The sequence below is a fragment of the Rhinolophus sinicus genome, linkage group LG02, assembly GCF_036562045.2.
Source record: "Rhinolophus sinicus isolate RSC01 linkage group LG02, ASM3656204v1, whole genome shotgun sequence".
In the NCBI taxonomy this organism is placed as follows: domain Eukaryota; kingdom Metazoa; phylum Chordata; class Mammalia; order Chiroptera; family Rhinolophidae; genus Rhinolophus; species Rhinolophus sinicus.
In genome coordinates, this window is record NC_133752.1 from 190,413,824 (window position 1) to 190,433,609 (window position 19,786).

At 43.6% G+C, this 19,786-nt stretch overlaps 1 protein-coding gene and 1 pseudogene across 31 annotated transcripts in view; one reads left to right on the forward strand and one right to left on the reverse strand.

Moving 5' to 3' along the window:
- RBFOX2 (RNA binding fox-1 homolog 2) overlaps positions 1-19,786 on the reverse strand; it is a 257,051-nt gene that overhangs the window by 225,142 nt on the left and 12,123 nt on the right. Inside the window, exon 1 of one of the 31 annotated variants that reach the window (XM_074326300.1) lies at positions 13,818-13,919. The exons of the other annotated variants lie outside the window; for them this stretch is intronic. Within the exon in view, the coding sequence (XP_074182401.1) occupies positions 13,818-13,916 (99 nt within the window). The 5' untranslated portion in view covers positions 13,917-13,919. Of the gene's footprint in view, positions 1-13,817; positions 13,920-19,786 lie in introns of those variants that run through there. 31 annotated transcript variants of the gene reach the window in all.
- On the forward strand, positions 1,929-2,320 carry LOC109438491 (small ribosomal subunit protein eS24; annotated as a pseudogene).

Here is a 19,786-nt window from a genome sequence, read left to right on the forward strand (position 1 = left end):
CGAAAGTAAGACCTAACCAGACCATCAGTTGTAGTGCGTCCTTTGGAGCAAAAATTAGTATCAGACCAGGTCTTGCTTTACTATAAGACCAGGTAATGTAATATAATATAATATAATATAATATAATACAATACAATACAATACAATACAATATAATACTGGGTCTTACACTAATTTTTGCTCAAAAGACGCATTAGAGCTGATGGTCCGGCTAGGTCTTATTTTCGGGGAAACACGGTATGTACACTCTTACCTGACATTTACTTTATCAACAAGCAGTAAGGCTGTGTTAATCAGTTTTAACAAGCTGGAAATGGATGACTTCCCAGGATAAGAATGAAAGTTACTCTTATTTGGTGAGGTTAAGCAATGGTATTTTTTTTTAAGCTCCCCAGATAATACTAGTGGACAGCCAGCACTGAGAAACATCGGTCAAACTAATAATAAGCCTTGAAACAAACTAGCTAGGGTTGCTTCACTCAAGAAGTCAAGGATAATACATTAAAAGGAGATTTTGGACTTTGACTAGCACTTTGTTTGAAATGATTACTTCTAACAAAAGAACCAAATGCCACTCAGTGATCGTTCACCAGGAATAGCTGAGACCCGTAGTCTATACAGATAAGGTTCTTTCAGTTCTAAAATTGTATAATCTATCCAACCATTAACCATCCAATAAGTATTAGGCCTACTATATACCAGGCACTCTGCCAAGTAATAGGAATTTAAAAAGAAAAAACAATCAAAGCATCGTCCCTTCCCTCAAGGAACTTAGAGTTTAGTAGGTCAGAGTAAATCGGCACTTATAATACAGTGAGATAAATGCTACAAAGGGACAAGTACAAAGTGTATGACGTCAGGAGAGGTCCTAACCCCATCTTAGACATTCTGCAAAGGTTCCCAAAGAAAACCGACCTCTAAACCGAAATCTCAAAGATAAGGGTTAGAGCAGCCCAAGGTGGGAGGAGAAGTATTACAGCGGTAAGTTCAGGTAGAGCCGCAGCTCCATGTATGAGTGGGCCCAGGGCTTAGGCGAGGCGGTAGGAGCCGGATCACCGATGTGTTTTAATGGGACTGAGGGCAATGATATGACTAGAGCTGTTTCAGAAGGATCCCTCTAAGGAAGATCACTGCAATGCAGCGACGTGGAATGGGAGGGACAAAACTGAAGGCACAAAGACCACAGGGTAAATGGTGGCACCAGCCACTGAGCTGCACAAGGGCAGAGTTTTGCGGAGAGGTCAGCTTTGGCCGTGCTGGGTTTGCAGTAACTATGGGGCGCCCAAGTGCAGACGCTCACTGAGCAGCTGGATACAGACATCTCAAGTGCAGGAAAGAGACCTAGGCTAGAGATAGCAATTTGGAAGCTGTCAGCATACACAGGATAAATAAAGTCTGAGCAATGGATGAGCTGGCCCAAGGAGAGCACATATAATAAAGGCAGAAAAAGGCCGAGAACAGAATCCTGACTAGCAGCAACTCTTAAGTGCTGGGCCAAGGAAGGGACTCAGCAAGGGCACCAGCAGAGGGAGGGGAAACTTTGAAAAGGAAGGTGCCAGAGAAGCCAGGGGAAGAGAGCTGTTTCAAGGACGTAGGAAACAGAAAAGGATCTTCACTGGATTTAGCCACAAGAGGGTTATTGGTGACATTGGGGAAAGAGTTTCAATGTTATAGTTATGGAAAAACCAGACTGCAGTGGGTTCAAAGGGCAGAGACAATTATTTCAATAAGTTGGTGCGTAGAAGGGACATGAGTGAAAAGGATCTGGAGGGAGAGGGAGACTAAAGGATGAAATATGCCAGATTTCATTTATGTTTAATGGGATAAGCATGTACAAAGTTGATTTTAAAAAAGATATAGAGGGGCAGCTTTAAAAATCTTAGAAAAAGCTCTTTTCCACCCTGGCTGCTTGAGCGTTGGCGGCCATCATGAACGACACAGTTACTGTCCGGACCAGCAAGTGCATGACCAACGGACCACGTCAACGGAAACAAATCGTCACCGACGTCCTTCACCCTGGGAAGGCCGCAGCGCCTAACACAGAAATTCGGGAAAAACTAGCCAAAATGTAAAGACCACACCAGATGTCACCTTTGTATTTGGATTCAGAACCCATTTTGGTGGTGGCAAGACAGCTGGCTTTGGCACGATTTATGATTTCCTGGATGATGCAAAGAAAAGTGAACCCAAACGTAGACTTGCAAGACCTGGCCTGTGTGAGAAGAAAAAGGCCTCAAGAAAACAGCAAAAGGAACGCAAGCACAGAGTGAAGAAGGGCAGGGGGACCGCAACGGCCACTGCTGGTGCTGGCAAAACGTGAGGTGGCAATTGGAGGACAGGAGGAGTGAAGATTCCTCAGTGACTTTATCTGTGGTGATTGAGCAGATTTTTCACGAGAGGACTAATGAACTAAGAACAAACAAATGAATGAATGAATAAATAAATAAATCTAGGAAAGAGATACAAGTAGGATTCACCATAGAAAAGAAGAAAGATACATCTTTCACTATAACATAGGAAGTTTGTAGGTTTTGTGGCAGAAAGTTAAGAGTTCTAATCTGATGGCTTCTATTCAATCTATAAATCACAAGGCAAGATCGCTTGCTGTTATGTGAAGGGAAAGTGAATATAGGGCAATGAGGGACGTTTGAACCAGCCATTGCGGCAGCTCCCCAAGAGGTCACTTAAAAACAGAAAGACTGCCAGGCAGACCGGAGTCTAAGGTCCAGGAAAGGTTGGAAACCATGAAGGCAGACAGCTGAATTGATCTAGGCCTGGGGTTTTGCTAGGGAGGTAAAACAAAATGAAAAGAAAGCGAGGCTATTGGCCAAGGAGCACGAAATCTAAACAAGGGAGGGAAGGAAGCAAAGACGGGGCAGTTAACAGGAAGGAAGAGATCACGGAGGCAGAGACAGAGCCAATGCAGTGGGTTTCTCGCTAACACTGGAGAGAAGATGTAGGGGAGAAAATGAACGAGAGAACTGGAAGAGTCTTAATGAGAAAACAAGCTGCCTGTCTTGACTTTCAGAAACGAAGCAGGGCCAGGCTGACAAGACCCAGGGTGCATCCTTAGAAGTGAAGTGCGACTGGCGTCAGGAGGTGAGTAACTGAGGATGAGCGGCGGCAGCTGAGCTGCGGGGTTCGTGTCCGCACACGCCGGGGTCTCCCACAGGGACCACAGGACTTCAGGGAGGAAGGAAGCCCACAGTCCACGTGCCAATGTTTGCTGTTGTTGTCCATGAGGAAGAGCGACAAGGCAGTTAATAAATGACAGCGCTTAGGAAGGGAAGAGGGTACATTAGCCAGATTACAAGAGCTTTAAAGGAGGAAAGAATTTCATCCAAAGGCAGAAGATTATACCGGAAGGGGGAGAGAGGTCAGAATTCTGACTTCCCCAATGCAGGAGAACAAATAACACCCACTAGGAGGGGAATGTGATGTCCTCAGAAAGAAAGCCAATTGAGTTCAATGAAAGGGGTAGAAATAACACGCAGTGAAAAGGCAGAGGAGAAGGAGCCAGTGGAAGGTCAGGCCAGGCGAGAAACAGCAGGAAGCCAGGCCATCGTCAGGCCCATCACAGCCATGTACAGATGGCCATCGCTGCTCACATCCTGGATGCTGACCAAGGAGTGCAGAGTGGAAAGGAACGATCTGTTTGGCTGCTGCAAGGTTTCTTGAAAGGTTTCAAAGAAAGTCCCAATAACTCCTGAACAGAACATTGGAAGGGGTGCAGGACTTGGGCCTTTTGACAGGAGTCTGCATTTGTCAGGCTTACGTGAGCGTCTGGAGGAGTCAGAATCTAAGCTGAAGACCAAAGCGGGGCGATCTGAATCCCAAGTGACCCACCATATATTTAAAACAACGGTGGCCTCTGGTAGCTGGAGAGAGGGGTCACCCTCGGGCTCACCAAGGAAGAAGCTATGGCCTAGAACATCCATTTTGCAACCGCAGACCAGAAAACTCTCTGGGTGGAGTCAGTTATATGAGGTGGACCCATTCGGGCTGACAAAAACAGACACCAGACTCGGGCTTCTGGTACCTTAAGAACAATGACTGATCAACCAATAAATAACATCAAAGAAATAACGAAAGTCTCAAGAGTCAAGAATTTTGATGTCTCTAATAAAAAAATTAATAAGCTAAACAATTTTTTACAAATCTAAATATGTAATTGTTCCTGTGCGAAGTGCTTTACTTGCAATATCTTATTAGTTTTCACAACTCTATGAGATGGAAACTTACTAACATTTCACATATGAAGGAACTAAGCCTCAGAGAAATAAAGAAACTTGCCCAAGGCTATAAATTTATTAAGCAACAGAGCCAATAGGTCTCTAAACCCCAAACTCTTAACCACTGAACTCTATGCCTAACCCACTACACCAGAGAAGATTGCCAAAATACCTAAGTACATATCCTCTTGAATATACAATTCAAAATATAGTCATTATTAGGGAGAAAACAAAGAAACAAAAGGCATGGTCCTTAAGAAAAGTAAGTCTGGCTAGAGAGACAAAAGATAAACACATAAACGCAAAACAGCAATAATTCAAAACTATATTCAACTCCAGCAGGTCCTCGAATAATGTCCTTTCGTTCAATGTCGTTTCCTTGTCACATTGATGTGATGCAGTAGGAGCTTAAGTCTTGCTTATACCAATTAGCATATGGTACAATTGTTTTTATTATATAGCGTTTCGCTTCAAGTTGCAGAACCTACCGACAACGGTAAATGATGACTTACTGTACCAAGATTATGACAAAAACAGGGATTTAAAAGATTGCTCGAGTCAATAGATTCTTCAAATCCATTTAAGTCTCTTTCCAGGGCAACACACTTTCTAACAACCCACTCATCTAAGTTTTCAAACTTCTCAAACAGAAGAGGTGTCAAAATCCTCAGGAAATCTCTGAGTTAATCATACCAAGACATCAGGAAAGAAATGAAGTCAAGTGGTTTGAAATGAACACCTGCTTTGCTCAATCTTGAACCCCATCCTAATCCACCTCCCCTGCTATTCCTAGTTGCCTTGTGCTAAAGCTCCATTTTGACCCAGAGCGGACAAAAATTGGCCGTCACTGGTTATGTGTACTGGGCCACTTATGCTGGTTTTTGCCTCATGCCTCAACCTGAACTTCAGAAGCACAGACTGTAGACACACCCTGCCCATTGGTCACTGAGCAGCGTCTGTTATCAGATCCACTGTTGCAGATTGCTGTGCTTGTGTTCAAGTCGCCTCTATTTTACTTAATGTCTCATTCGCCTCCCTTCACCTCCTCACACAGGCATTTTATCATCTCACATCAGCACAAGCAGGGTGAGTGCGGGGCAGTAAGATACTGAGAGGAAAACCACATTCGCATCACTGTATTATGGTATATTGTTAGAATTGCTCTATTTTAGTATCAGTCATTAATCTCTTACTGTGCCTAACTTATAAATTACACTTTATCACAGGTATGGGTTATAGGAAGAAACACAGCATACGAGCATATAGAGTTCGGTACTATCCGTGGTTTCAGGCATCCACTGGGGGTCTTGGAACATATCCTCCGCGGATAAGGGGGGACCACTACATAAGTCAGACTTTGCATCCTCAAAATGCATGTAATTGTTCCAACTAATACTGCTGATGCAGCAGTTGAGGGTGAAATGGACTTCAGCCATTAGACTCTGACCCTCACTGGAGGCAGGCAGTGAAATGCAGGTATGCTAATGGAAAAACAGCAGAAAAAAGGTAGATGTAGTAGTTTCAAAATATGCCCACAAATTCTTTGATAATACTCCCTTCAAGAGGTAGAGCCTAATTCTCCTCCCCTCAAGAGGAACTAGACTTAGACACTTGCTTCTAACAGACAAAATAAAGCAGAAATGACAGGGCAAACTTCAGGGACGGGATCATAAAAGGCACTACAACTTCCTCTTCCCTTTCTCTCTTCCTGATTACTCACTCTCGGGAAGTGAACTGTCATGTAAGGAAGATACTCCGGGAGCCTAAGGAGAGGCCACATCAGAAGGGACGAAGGCCTCCCGCCAACAGCAGCGAGCACTGACTACACACCGATGGCCATGAGCTGAGCCACCGGGAAGCAGCCCCGCCAGCCCCAGTCCAGCCTCCAGCTGCAGCTACAACCAACAGCTTACGTGAAACCACACGAGACGCTGAGCCAGAACCACAGCTACAGTGGCTCCCAGATTGCTACCCTCAGAAACTGTGAGATAATAAATGTTTGCTGTTTTAAGTCAGTAAATACAGAATAATGTGTTACACAGCAATCGATACAGAGGCATGTTGTAGCACACTGGACTGTGAATCTCAAACTATCAAAAAGGTCCCCCAAGGTTCTGGAAACAGGTACTACCAGAGAGGAGTAACGTCCTCTTCTGCTTAGAGCAGTGACGTCTAACAGAAATACAATGAGAGCCAGAAATAGAGGCCATTTGCATAATTTAAAATTTTCTAGTAGCCACAAAAAGTAAAGGGTAAAAAGAAACAGGAGGTAAGATTCATTTTAATAATATACTTTACTGGATCCAACATATCCAAAGCATTAGCATTTCAACATGTCGCTATAAAAACCTAGTTGATAGTTTTCAAATCTCAGGGAAATCTGTTTTTGTACTAAGTCTTTAAAACCTAGCGTGTCTGTTCCCCTTTCGGAGCACCTTCAGCTCGGACCAGCCATGGTTTAGGTCCTCGGTCACGCTTGTGGCTCATGGCTACCGTACTAGAGCAGGTCTAGGCAATATTTCTTCTGCAGCCTGTTCCCCTTTTAGAAACCTGAGCGTAGAGCCCCAAGAGGTCAAAGAAAAGAATTTTGTAATTACCTAAAAGATCCTTTCTCTTTTATTAACCAAGAGATCTCATTTGCATAGGTTCTGAAGCTGGGAAGGATGGGCCCTCATGGAAGGAAAGAGGGAAGGAAAGGCAACATTTAATGTTGGAAAGAGGGACCACCTTGAAAACCCGAAAGGAAAAACAAAAAACAAAAAAACTAATTCTATCTACAAAAACAGCAACACCAAGAATCAGAGTGAGTACGAAGAACATCGTCCCCATTTTCAGGGGATGTTTCCCTCAGCATTCGCCCTCAGCCATTACACACACAACCCGACATCCATCTGAAAAGGAAAGATGCAGTTTGTTCTGAAGTGGAAAGTATGGAAGGAAATGAAGAGGGGAAAAAAAAAGCGAGAACATTTGCTTTCTCCAAAAACACTTTCACCAGCTGACACGTTTGCCGCCCCTTTCCAGCAGTGTTATCTTCTAGGATCACTGCTGTACCGGATGACAAATCAAACCCAGAGCCCTCAGCAGACAGACAATCACCTCAAAGAGAAAATCTACTCCTGCACCACGAGAGTCACCCTCGGCCTCCTCCCGCTCCTCCTGCTTGAGAAGCCAGACTGAGACCATTGTGGAAAAAAGCCCAGTTGTGTGAGTCACTGCAGCCATCCCGAGGGGCCTGGGCGAAATCCAGAGGACAGCTGGAAACAGCTGCTGTGAGATCAACTCCAACTGGGAGGGAAGAAGGGAAAGAGGGTGAATTCATCGTTTATTACACATGATTTCATGCTGGCCTCAGAAAAGCTGGTTTGTATTTTCTCTCCCAAACAAAAAGTTTCTTCTCCCTTCTTACTTAAGATTCTTCTCCTAATGAAGCAAGCAACAACTGATTCACCACTAAAAAGCCCCCGAGACCATGATCCAATGCGGGATACCACTCCCACCACGTGTCTCCCATAATACAGGGTAAACAAGAATCCATCAGGTAAGGAAAGAACTCTTACAACGTAGTTGGAGAGGCAAGACGCCTCTGACTTGGATAAAACTCTTTTTTAAAAAATTCACCAGGAAATATGAGGCTGCTGACATCTAGCCGAAAAATAGCCCTAGGGGAAAGGGGGTTCCACGCTCATTCCTTACACGCTAGTGTTATAAACTGTGGAGGAAGGAAAAGGAAGAGGAGCCAGAAGAGCATTTCGCTGCCCAGACGGTATCCAGCCTCTAGACTTCTAGACCACTTTTCTACCAGCCAAAGGATGCAGCGCTTCTGTCACACATCGGTCCTGGAGGTCCTGCAGAAAAGGTGGCTGCCCCCGGTTCAGATACTGCACTAAAACGACAGTGTAACCACAGGAGCCTGTCCTGAACAAGAACTTCTGAGTGCAAAAGGGAAGAAGAGGGACTTATAGGCACGTGGCACAAACCAGTATCAGTGGGCTCCGTAACGAGACGGGGGGGGGGGCTCATGAGCATTCCCTTCCACGCGGCTGGTGTCCCCCCAGACAGCCATCCTTCAAAACCCCGGTGCCTACGGCTCAGATGGTTTTGATCAACAACACACACTGCTGGGGGGGTCAGTCTTGGATTCTTCAGTCATTTTGGGCATTCATGTGGTAGAAGCAGTTCATATCCTTCAAATTCACCAGCCAAACCATCCTTAAGAACAGAACTGTGGCCTTCAGAAGAGGTCTAGAGAGATTTTTAAAAGCCAAGGAAAAGCCCCTTCAACTCTCCCACAGGCTCACCTGCCACGAGTAACACTGTTGCCAAAGTAAGATACAAAGATTCAAAATATCCCTATACATTCCCTTCTCTTTCACTACAGAAAAGGTTATTTCTTCCACACAAAAAAAACAAACAACTAAGTATTTAGTCTATTACATCATGTACAGCACCGCTTGCAACTAATTTCTAAAGCCAGCCTTGCAGATCCTGTAAGTGGGGGGTGGGGGGGTGGAATAGAGGGTCTGAGTCATCTTCTGGGGCCACAGGGAAGTTTCCCTTGGCCCCCCAGGTTGAAGATCAAAATAATGACAACTTCTTTAAAAAGAATATAAAGTCCTAAAAACTTTTTCACTTTCTGCAGCTTACATTCTGGGTCCCCTTTTTATTCTCCTTTATGTTTCACCTTTCCAAGCGTACAGCAAATCTAGAAAAACAACCGTGGTACAATTTTGTACTAAACTTAGTCTTTCTCAACTCCAAATCAGCAGGGTGCATTGATCCTTTACCATATTTTACACCATCAATTTAAACTGTTATTTGATTTACGCTGAGTTTATCCGTCATGAACCCAATGAAATCAAAAGCCTTTACAGAACGTCCCCTGGCTCTTACTCTTCCTGCCCAAACAGAGCAGACCCTCAAACAGCACCTCTTGATGTTTTCTTTTACATAAAATGAGTGCAGGGATGAGAAGGAGACTAGATCCAAAATGCACAGAATGAGAAAGCCACAAAAGTGACTGTCTCCAAAAGAAGCCATCCTCCAGAACTGGAGGAGACGCTTTGGATCAAATCTTATGAGAAGATGACATCTGACTCTTTGCATGTCCCCCCCACAGATAGCGAACAGCTAGGCAGCCACAGCCACTTACAGTTTCATCTCTTCTCCTTCAGTACGTACTAGATACCCACAATAACTTCCTTTCCAATTAGCCCACAGTGACAGCCACTGCCTTGATAACCAGCAATGATTTTAATAAGTCTCGTCATCTGTTTTCAGGGCAACTTGAGGAAGCCAACAGATAAGAATGTCCCAGGCCAGCTCTGGTGGTCCGTGATGCTAAAAGGGTAAGAAGGGGTTTATGAGAAGAACTTATCATCAGCTAAAGGTCAGAGTGTATTCAACTCAAATGTGTGCATGGTAAAACCACAGGATTTTTTAAAGTTTTTTTTTCCCCCAACCAAGGCAACAAGAAAAAAGAATCACAATTAGGGTCTAAGGGCAAAGCACAAACTGCTTTCTGTAAAATAAGTGACGGAAATAATTAAACATTATACATGAGAGGGACTTGTCATGTAAGAACTGGTTAACTATACCTTGTTGGACAGGCACTGTTATCCATGCTTAGCAGACAGGGAAACAGACAGGGAAGAAGTTAAGCAGCTCAGCTCCAGGTTTCACAGGAGACAGGTATCCAAAGACAGAAACTGGACTTCTTAAAGGCAGAATTTATGGGGAGAACGTCTGTCTCAGACATGAAATACGAACATACAGGAATGCACTAATAATTTTATACATTTCATATCCAAAAGCAGGAAATGCAAGTTACAGCTCTTATAACAATGCTAAAACATGTACACTATATTTAACACAGAATTTTAGAGCTGGAAGGGATAGCTAGACAATAAACCAATATAATAACAATTCCAACCACACTTGCATCCAAGAAGTTCAAAGCACTTGGCTTTAAATACCTTATATATGCAGCATGAGTAAGACTGCAAAGCTTTAACTTTTGCACTTTGGGACTTTATGCTAATTCAGTCTTTGTATTACCGTTAACTTTCTTCTAAGAAAAAGAAAGGAAAGGAGAGCAGGGAGGGATGGAAGGAAAAAAGGAAGTGGGAGAGAGAGTGAAGGAAAAGAGGAAGGGAGGGAGAGTGAACGAACAAAGGTGCCCAAAATGTTTCTTCCTTCCTGTGATATGAACAATTCACCCCCCTCGGATTCTCAGTACCTGCCTTCCTTCCGTCTGCCTTCCCTTGTTGCCCTCTATCCTCTCTGGGTTTTCTTTTGCTTTCTTTCTGTTCACAATTCTGGTTTCTCTCTGGATCATCACCTGTGCTTCTGTCCACCTTCCTTCCACGTCTGCCCGCCAGCCTCTTTACCTCTGTCCCTGTACCTGCCTCCAGCTCCACATCTCCACATGACACACAATAAACCCCACTCAAAAACATACGCGCGATTTTAGAACTGCAAGTTCTTTACAATGTTAGAAATCATCTGATCGAACCTTCCAGTTTAGGAAACTGAGGCTCTGAAAGATTACATAATTTGCCCAATGTCACAAAACTAATAAATGATGGAATTCAAACTAAACTCCAGGTTTTCCCATTAAAGCACTAAAAGCATAGAAACTTATTGTTAAATCTGAGTTGAGAAGGTCTTTCTCAGAAAGAAACAAGACCTAGATGTTTAAAAATAAATACCGTACATATTTGATTACGTTAAAAATGTTTTTGGCCCCAACACACACATGAACACGTACATATACACTTACATACTATAAATAAATTCAAAAGACAAATGACAAACTGAATGGGAAATTTTCCAACATGAATGACAAAGGTTATTTCCTTAATTTATAAGAGGTCTTATTAATCAGTAAGGAAACAAACAATTCTTTCAAACCTGAGTTCATGACAAAGATATACAAATGGCTTTTGGTATATTTTTTTAAAGACTCCTTATATTACAGAAATACAAAGGATCAAGATACCACTTTTCACTTATCAGACCGGTAAAAATCAAAGAATGGTGGCAGAGTTTGCCCAGATGGCAGGAATTCGCTGTTCGTAGGCGTATACGTTTTGGAGGCCGCTTGGTCATACCTATCAAATTTAAATGTCCATACCCTGAGAAGCCCAGCAATGCCACTCCTCAGAATCCGTCCTCGTGCACTTACCTGTGTGTGCAAGAACGTACATACGAGCAGCACTGCTAACAGTAGCAAAAGACTGGCAACAACCTACATCTAGCGATAGGAAATGTGCAAACAAATCATGATTTAAAAACAAACAAACCTTACTATGTGGTCATGTCAAAAAAATGAAGTTGATCTGCATAAACTTAAATAAAATGTTCCCCAAAACGTTCTGTTCAGTGAAAACCAACAAAGGGCCGTTGGGCACCTGAAGGGGTTACATCCCTGCACACGTACATGCACCACATTTCTCCAGAACGTACCAGAAACTAAGGTTCAGTCACACTGACACTCCGACGGGAACTGTAGGGCTCTTCTAGTACTAGAACGTTCCTTCATAAGTTCTTCCCCACTGATAACCTGCAATAACCTTCTTCAAGACTCAGCCCCACTAGCTGTCCTTGAACTCTTGAACCCAGTACAATGAAGCCTCTGCTCCTTCTCGGCCCTTCCTTTGCCTCCTATCAGCTCCTCAAATGGACGGCTTGGTCCCCCGTCCTACACCTCGACCGCTTTGAACTTGTCTTCACTCTTTCAATACTTCTACATCCTAACAGTCACTCATTTTTCCGTAAACCTACCTCACAGCCTTCCAAAGCCTAAAGGTCATCATAGGAGTTGGCTTTCTTTTGCTCATTGCTGCTTTTCTACCAATTCATTTCATTCATTATTCAACAAACATCTATTGGGTGGCAATCGTATACCACGGATTATAATAACAAATCAAAAAGAGAAACCAAACCTGGTCTCTGTCCTAGGAAGCTAGCAGCTTAGGACAAATTTTCAAAATTAAACCTCTGAGAATAGCACACAAGAGAGGGAAAGAAACCAGATGCAGGGGAAGCAACCTTCTGCTGTTGAGTGGCACCCCCCAAACTGAAGGCTCTGGGCACCTCGAGGAGAGGAACGGAGCTGGGAGGCGGTGGTCAAAGCGGCCGCTGGCTTGTCATGTTTGAGGTTTGGTTTTTTTTATTTGGAAGAATACATTTGCACATAATTTACAATTAAACATAAACTTGAAAAAGGAGAGGATGTCTAATTTTTAGATTCCTAATGCTTGTTTGCATGGTACCTGGCACACCCAGGGAGCTCCAGAAACAATCACTAAGTGAAGGACTAACTGGACGTGCAGAGCCCTAGAGAGCAGCGCGGAGGGAGAGGGAAACACTCGTCCTGCTGCCTTCACCGACAACCGTTCTTTTGAAGTTAACCCAGGGTTTGTCGCCCTCAGCACGACTGACATTTTGGGCCGGATAAGTCCTCAGTGTAAGGCTGCCCTATGCATTTTAGGGTCATAAAGCACCATCCTTGGCCTCTCCCCACTAGAGGCCAGCAGCACCGCCACAGTTATGAAAACCAACACTGTCTCCAGACGTGGCCAAATGGCCCCTGGAGGCGCAAAGCCTCCCCCAGCTGAGAACCACGGAGCTAATGCTGGTACGTCGTCATCCTCTCCACTTCCTCAAGCACCACTTTCTCTCACTCGCCCCGTGATTTCAATGCTTAGCCCTCAATAATTTCCACACTCCAGGTGACAGCCCTTCCAAAGCCGCCAAGCTCTTCAACCTGTTGATTTCCGGGGGCTTCCCCTCCACCACCATCGCCCATTACTAGCCACTCCTCAGGAATCATCCCCACCCAACCTCGTCTAGTATCACAAGGCCCGTCCTGTCTTCCACGTCCCTGATGCCCCCTGGCTGCCCCCGTTTCCTGATGCCCAGCCCAGGAACTGTGCACTTGGCCACACTCGTGGGCTTCTGAGTACTTACTGTGTGACCAAGTTGGGAAGCCACCAGGGCCACCTCAATCCAAGCGGGCACTTACTGAGGTTTAGCAATCCTTTTAGTCTCCTTTTGGATGAATCTTTTTTACACTGCAACAGCCCCTACTTCTAAAACTGCTCTCCTCAAAGTGTCAACACCTCCCCTGCCTCCAGGCCACTATTCCTTTCTAACTCATCGTCACCTTCCCTTCTCATTACCTCATACACATTCGATGCTCAATAACAACGCACTGTATTTATGAAGGGAAAGCATCATAGCTTTATATTGGCTGGATTGGAAAGGGGAATTTTGGGGAGGGGAAAAAAGCTCTAGATTTTACTCTAATTCAAAATTGTATTCTATTCTAGAATACTAAGCAACCTTAAGGAAAAAAGCCAACATGCCTCTGCAGTTTCTCAAGGCTCCCACCAGCAAACAAACAATGGCACCTACTGCTGCTGCAAAGGGGCCTTCTGGGTAGTCACTAAACCACATGCAGGTTTTAGAATGTATAAAATAGAGACTCCAATGACAAGTGACCAAACCGCATAGAAAGTATTTCCCTTTAACTGTGTGAGTGAATCTTCATTCCAACTGAATGAGATGCAGAGAAAGTACCTTAACAGATGACGAAGTATCAATGGCGAGTCCACATGCAACAGACGGGCCCCTGTGGCTCTCTGTGGAGACTGACAAATATTCCCTGAGAGTAAACATTGCTCTGCAACAAGAGATAAGGGCTTGAAATAATTAATTAGCATAGGCAACTGTACAGTATCTTCAGAATTAAATGTCCCATTTTCACCTAACCCTAATGCCTTCCACGGGTGCAAGTTTACCTTCAGAAGGAACAGGTAGCATATATAACACACTCTCCTTAAAGAAAGTGCTCGGTCCCTACTGAATCTAAGGAAGAATGCATCCACCAGCTTTTGTCTCGTGAGGTAATCATGGAATAAGAAGCTTGGCAAAAGCTTTAGCAAAAGAGAGCCAATCATTTCTCAAAACGTGACCTAAACTTTTTTTCTTGACCTTCAGCTTATGGCAGCTTAGACAAGTATCTTAAAAGCATTTCTAGTCAGCCATTTTTGGTAACTTGTGAGCAAAATTATTTTTAGCTGAAAAAAGTTTATTTCAATCCCTCTCTCATAACTCAGAAGCTTCTGACCAGGTTTGGTTCAAGCTTTCCAGAATAATTTGTCTTTGAGTGGATTCAAAGCATAGAACATTTCAGCTTCGACGGAAAGCTTTCTCCTCGAGAGACATGAACAAACTGTGCTAATATACAAGGTATGTAAAGAAATATCACTTGCCTATTTGCCACCTACCCTGGTATCCTATGGAGATTAAGCACATAACATTTATAAGAATTTTTGAAAGCCTCTGGTGGACAAAACATTGTTGTGACAGCAGTCCACGCTCTAAAGAGCAAACCGTCTGCCAGCATGGTAGAAAGGGCCTCCCGTAAATTTAAATATAATGAAATGGAACATAAGGTTCAAGTTGTTTCCAAGCAGCACTCAAACTGATTCCAAATGGAGGGGAAAAGACAGCTAGGAAAAAATTAGTAATTCTGCTAGAAGGCTGAACAACTCCATACTCGTATACACAACATCATCAAATACAGGCTTTCTCTGTTCTCTCTTACTCTTTTTATTTATTTTGGGGGGTGGGGGCATGAACAAAGTGTTACCACTGCACCTACCACTAAGACTCCCAGCTCCTTGAACGGCAGGATAAGCCGATCACCGTCATCCAGGCAGCTTGGAGAAGAACGGTACGTGACTGCAAGGGATGGCAGCCAGCCTGCGGATGAACTACCACCAACGGTACTTGGGGGCCGTCCCCTGCCCACATGGCCTCCATCCAAGCCCACTGAGCCCCCTGCATGCCGTGTGCTTGTACAGACTGCTCCCGCCGCCTGGAATGGCCTGCCCCTCCCTCTCCTCTGCCTGTCTAACCCCTGCTCACTCACTCAACACTCAGAAATAGCTCCTGCAGGATACGCTCCCTGTGCCCACCACACCCGGCTGAATAAGAATCCCTCTGTGATTATGCTCCCATAGAAACACTGTGCTCACTGCTATCTAGGGACAGACGCTCCTATATTTACCGTCAGGTTAGGTCTCGAATGAAAGAGCACCTAAGTCCACTGGTTCATAAAATTCCAATGGGAAAAAACCCAGCTAACCCACGGGTGCACATGTAGTGAGGGAGTATTTCTTAAGAAACCCGCAGAAGCTTATGGTAGTGGTTCTCACTTGTTTTATTTCTTCTCAACTCACTTTATGATTTGCACTTGACCTTTAATAATTTTGCTGTTGAATCATTCATCCCGTACACATATTCAACATTACTTCCATTTTTATTCACCTCTACGTTTATCCACCCCTTTGTATCACCATTTTCATTACATTCAGAGGATTTTTCTTTAATGAGTAAGACCATTAATAATAAATATAATAAGACATAGTTAATAGTAAATATAAGCACTGAAAACACCCGGTCTACCAACAAACGATGTGACAGACAAAATTAAAATACCCTATGCCACCACGAGCACCACTTTTTCTTTGCGGTAAGCAGAATGCGTACACTTTTTCTCCAACACATAACTTTATTCATTATTCTATGAAAATTAGCAAGTTCAAAGATCATCTGTAAAATAGCTCCTGTACTTATCCCCAGGTAATTTTAATAAATTATTTTTACAACAATACATGCATGTACTACAAAACTCAAAAGGCATAAAAGGTATACCTGAAAATTAAGTCTTCACCTGTACCACCAATTCCTGTCACTCCATACCTAGACCCAGAGGCAACCGCTGTTAGTCTCGTGTTTCGTCGCAGTCTACATGCATATGGGTATATATTTTTTTATTACACAAACAGTAGTAAACTATATGCTTTTCTGCAATGTTGACTTTTTGCACTTGATATATTTTAGAATCGTCTATGTCCTTTCATATAGAGCTGTCTAATTCTTTTTAGTGGCTGCGTGTTATTCCATTTTATGAATGTAACTTGTTTTAGTTCACAAAATTCCTGTCAAAGAGTTTTTTAGTTTTTCAGTCTTTTGCTATGTCAAATAAAGCTGTAATGCTTATTCTTACACACAGATGCAAGAGGGTATGTAGGATGAATTCCTAGAGATGGGACCGCTGAGTCAAAGGATTTGCATTTTACATTTTAACAGATGTTGCTAAATAGCTCCCTTCGTGGAGGTTATGTGACTTTTTACCCCACCAGCAATATCAGTATTTATTTCTTTTGTTCTAATGTATAGTTGTTCCAGAAACTTCCCCAATGAACCTCAGAGGTTCCATAAGAACGCTCCTTTAACTCTGTAACCCCAGGATCTACCATGCCACAGCATTCAAATGTTGCTGAAAGAGTCAATGACCAAGCAAAAGGGTGAGGGCTTTTGCACAATGAGAGGTTTACTTTTAATATAAAGAACAATGACAGTGATTTAAATATTAGCATTTTTTTCCCTTTCAGAGAGGGAGAGAGGGAAGAAAGAAAGGGTGGACGGATGGATAGATTTTGATCTAAAATGGTTTATTCTAGAGGTTTTAAAAAAATCAGTAAAGATTCATACCTGTCTGAAATAGGTAAGTACTATCCTACCTTAAAGTAAGGTATACGGCCTATCCTCAAAATGCCAAGAAAACTGAAGGGCCTCTAATGCAACTCCCAAAGGAGCAGCAAGACTCCTCTGAAACTGCTATGGGAGACTGAAGCTTCTCATAGTAATATTGCTTTTATACACAACTTTCCAAAAATTTGACTCTCGTTGTGTATTGTACACAACTGCAGAATTGGTTAACATGTCATTGATTTGTTTCTGTACACTCCCTGGCATACTAACACTAAAAATCTCTCCGTGAATACGATTAACACTGAACTCTGCAGCAGCACCAGTTAGCATGCTCGCCACGGGCTCTGGGGCGCCTGCCTGGTGCTGTAACAGATAGAATCACATAGCGCTTATCATGGACCACTCTTCCAGGCACGTTATATTTCCTATATTAGAGCATTTAATACAACAACCTTATGAGATAGAAACTATTATCCCCATTTTACAAATGAAAAAGCAAAGCACAGAGGAGGCAAGCAACTTGCTCAGAGGACACAGAGCTAAGTAGGTATAGGGACAGAATGGGAATCCACGCTGTGCAGAAGTGACAGGGAAACACCACCGGCGGTCTGATACCAGAATGGGTCCGCCCACCCCAGTATTTGAGCGCAGTGTGGTACTGTTCCGGTCAAGTGGTACATGGAGCGTGTGTTCACAAAGCACTAGGCTTGGCCATACGCGTGCTCTGTGCATCCGTCTATCACAGCAACTATCACACGGTATTAAAATGACCTGCGTCCACGTCACTTCCGCATTGCAGACTCACATCCTAGCCGTCACTGTGCCTGGCACTACCCGACTCGATAAATTCTTCAACTGGGTTGGGGGTTAAGAGGTGCAATAAGAAAATCTCATTTCTATTTCTTGGGTTTGCACTTATTTTCAATGTTGGTGCTTCTTCTGCTTCTGTGTGCTACCCTTTCCTAAAACCCATCTCCTCTAAGACAAGATCTGCTTCTCACATTGTGCTGCTTCCCTCGAGATCCTGGCCAGGCCTCTCACTCTGCCCTGGGTGCCTTCTGGGAGTCCTGACACACCAGAGACCTACACCGTCATTCCTGCTGGGTAGGGGCACTGGCAGTGCAGCTCCCACCCCCAGCAGCCCGCAGCCTGGATCAGTGGCTCTTATCAGGAAGATGGAGTAATTTGAACCACCTGCCAACCCATCTCTCAACTGCTAAGACAGGCGCTTTCTGCTATCAGGTTGCACAAATGCCTGGAAACCTTACACCGGGTGTGAAGGGAGAAGCAATAGGGGAAACAGCACAGCATCTGGTGCCCTGCCTGCTTCCATTCACTGCTTGGGACCGGAGAGGTCCAGTAGGCCTAACTCACTCACCCATGAAGCCTTGGGACCACAAAGATTATATGGTGAGATTAGCTTTACCAGACAATGGAGGTCAGCATTCACCTGGAGTGCAAGACACATCCCCACTGGCCTCGTTCTCCAAACAGCTGGAATGCTGCCTCCTCCATAATATCCTCGTCAGACAAAGATCCACTGCAGAAGCCAACTCTGAGAAGCACAGTTTTATTTCATATCTTTAACTGCGGGAGTCTATTGAGGATAACTGAGCTACAGTCAAGCCTAACCCTGAAATCCTTAATTCTATGCCGGAATCAGAATCCACTACTGTCCAGTAAACAAAAGAAAAATATTCCCTGTTTGTTGAACCACATCAAGTTTCAGTGGCAGGAATACCCCAGGGAGGCAAAGCACTCACTCAGTCCCGGCACTTTCCGCAAACATAGAGGCTAAGTGAAACTAACAGCAATTGTGGCTGCTGAGATGCAAACACCTAGAGGAGCTAAACCTTCCTTTCTCACAATCCAGCACCAAACTTGTCACTGCACAGCCTCCTGACATCAGCGACGTTCTGTCAGGAGCCACCTGGGCATTTGGACATGCCTGGTATAAAACATGTCATACTGAATAAAATCACACTGCAGTTAGAGTCTATGTACAAGGACTCAAGGCAGATGCTGAGTATCACTACTAACTCTCCTAATGACAAACAGGACATCTGACCCAAAGCGAGCCCCACTAGGGCAAAAAGACAGGACCAGGAGCAGCTGGCTGGGGCAGGTGGAGCTGAGGAAGCCTATCATCGACGCAGACATCTTCAAAAGGTGTCACCAATCGGGACTGTGTAAGGTGCTCACATGAAGGAACAGACATGCAAATCAGGTCTCGCCTCCTGTGAGCCCATGTTTCTAAAAAAAAAAAAAAAAAAATTAGACTCATGCTTTATGAGATCCTGTATTATGTCATCTTTACCAGAGACCTTCGGATCTAGTCATTTCAGTAGACCAGCACAGAATAATCCTAATTCCAGAAACCTAACAAATAGAGAAAAAAACACTACAACCTGATATAAAGTAATCTCCAAATACAGAGAAAAGCAGAGCAAAGTACAGAATAGCATGTATACGATACTAACACCCAAATAACTAACCACACTGATTGCCTCCAAGGAGAGGCACCAGGTACCGGCAGAAGGCAGGGAATTTTTTACTCTTCAATCTTTTGCATATTTTGAATCATTAACCGTGTGAATGTATCATATGCTTTAAAAATAAATGTAAAAGAAAAGGGAAAAAAACTCCATACAAGAAACTCTCAGAGAAATCACACCAGAATAGAAAAAAGACTAAGAAATGAAAGATTCTATTCAGCCCTAAAGCCAAAAGTTTGAGCTTATTGGTTGCTCTCAGATACTCTGTCTGAGCCATAAAAATGAGACTGTCATCTACTTTACCTGACTGACGCAGAGAGCTGGTCCAGGTAACTTCTAGATGACTTCAGCTCTTACGATTTCATACTACCCACCATTTATGAATCCATTGATTTATCTAATGTTGATCTATTACTTGATCAATAAAATCAGAGATGGAATAACTTTGAGGCAAAAAAAAAACCCAAACAAACCACCATATACACTCGT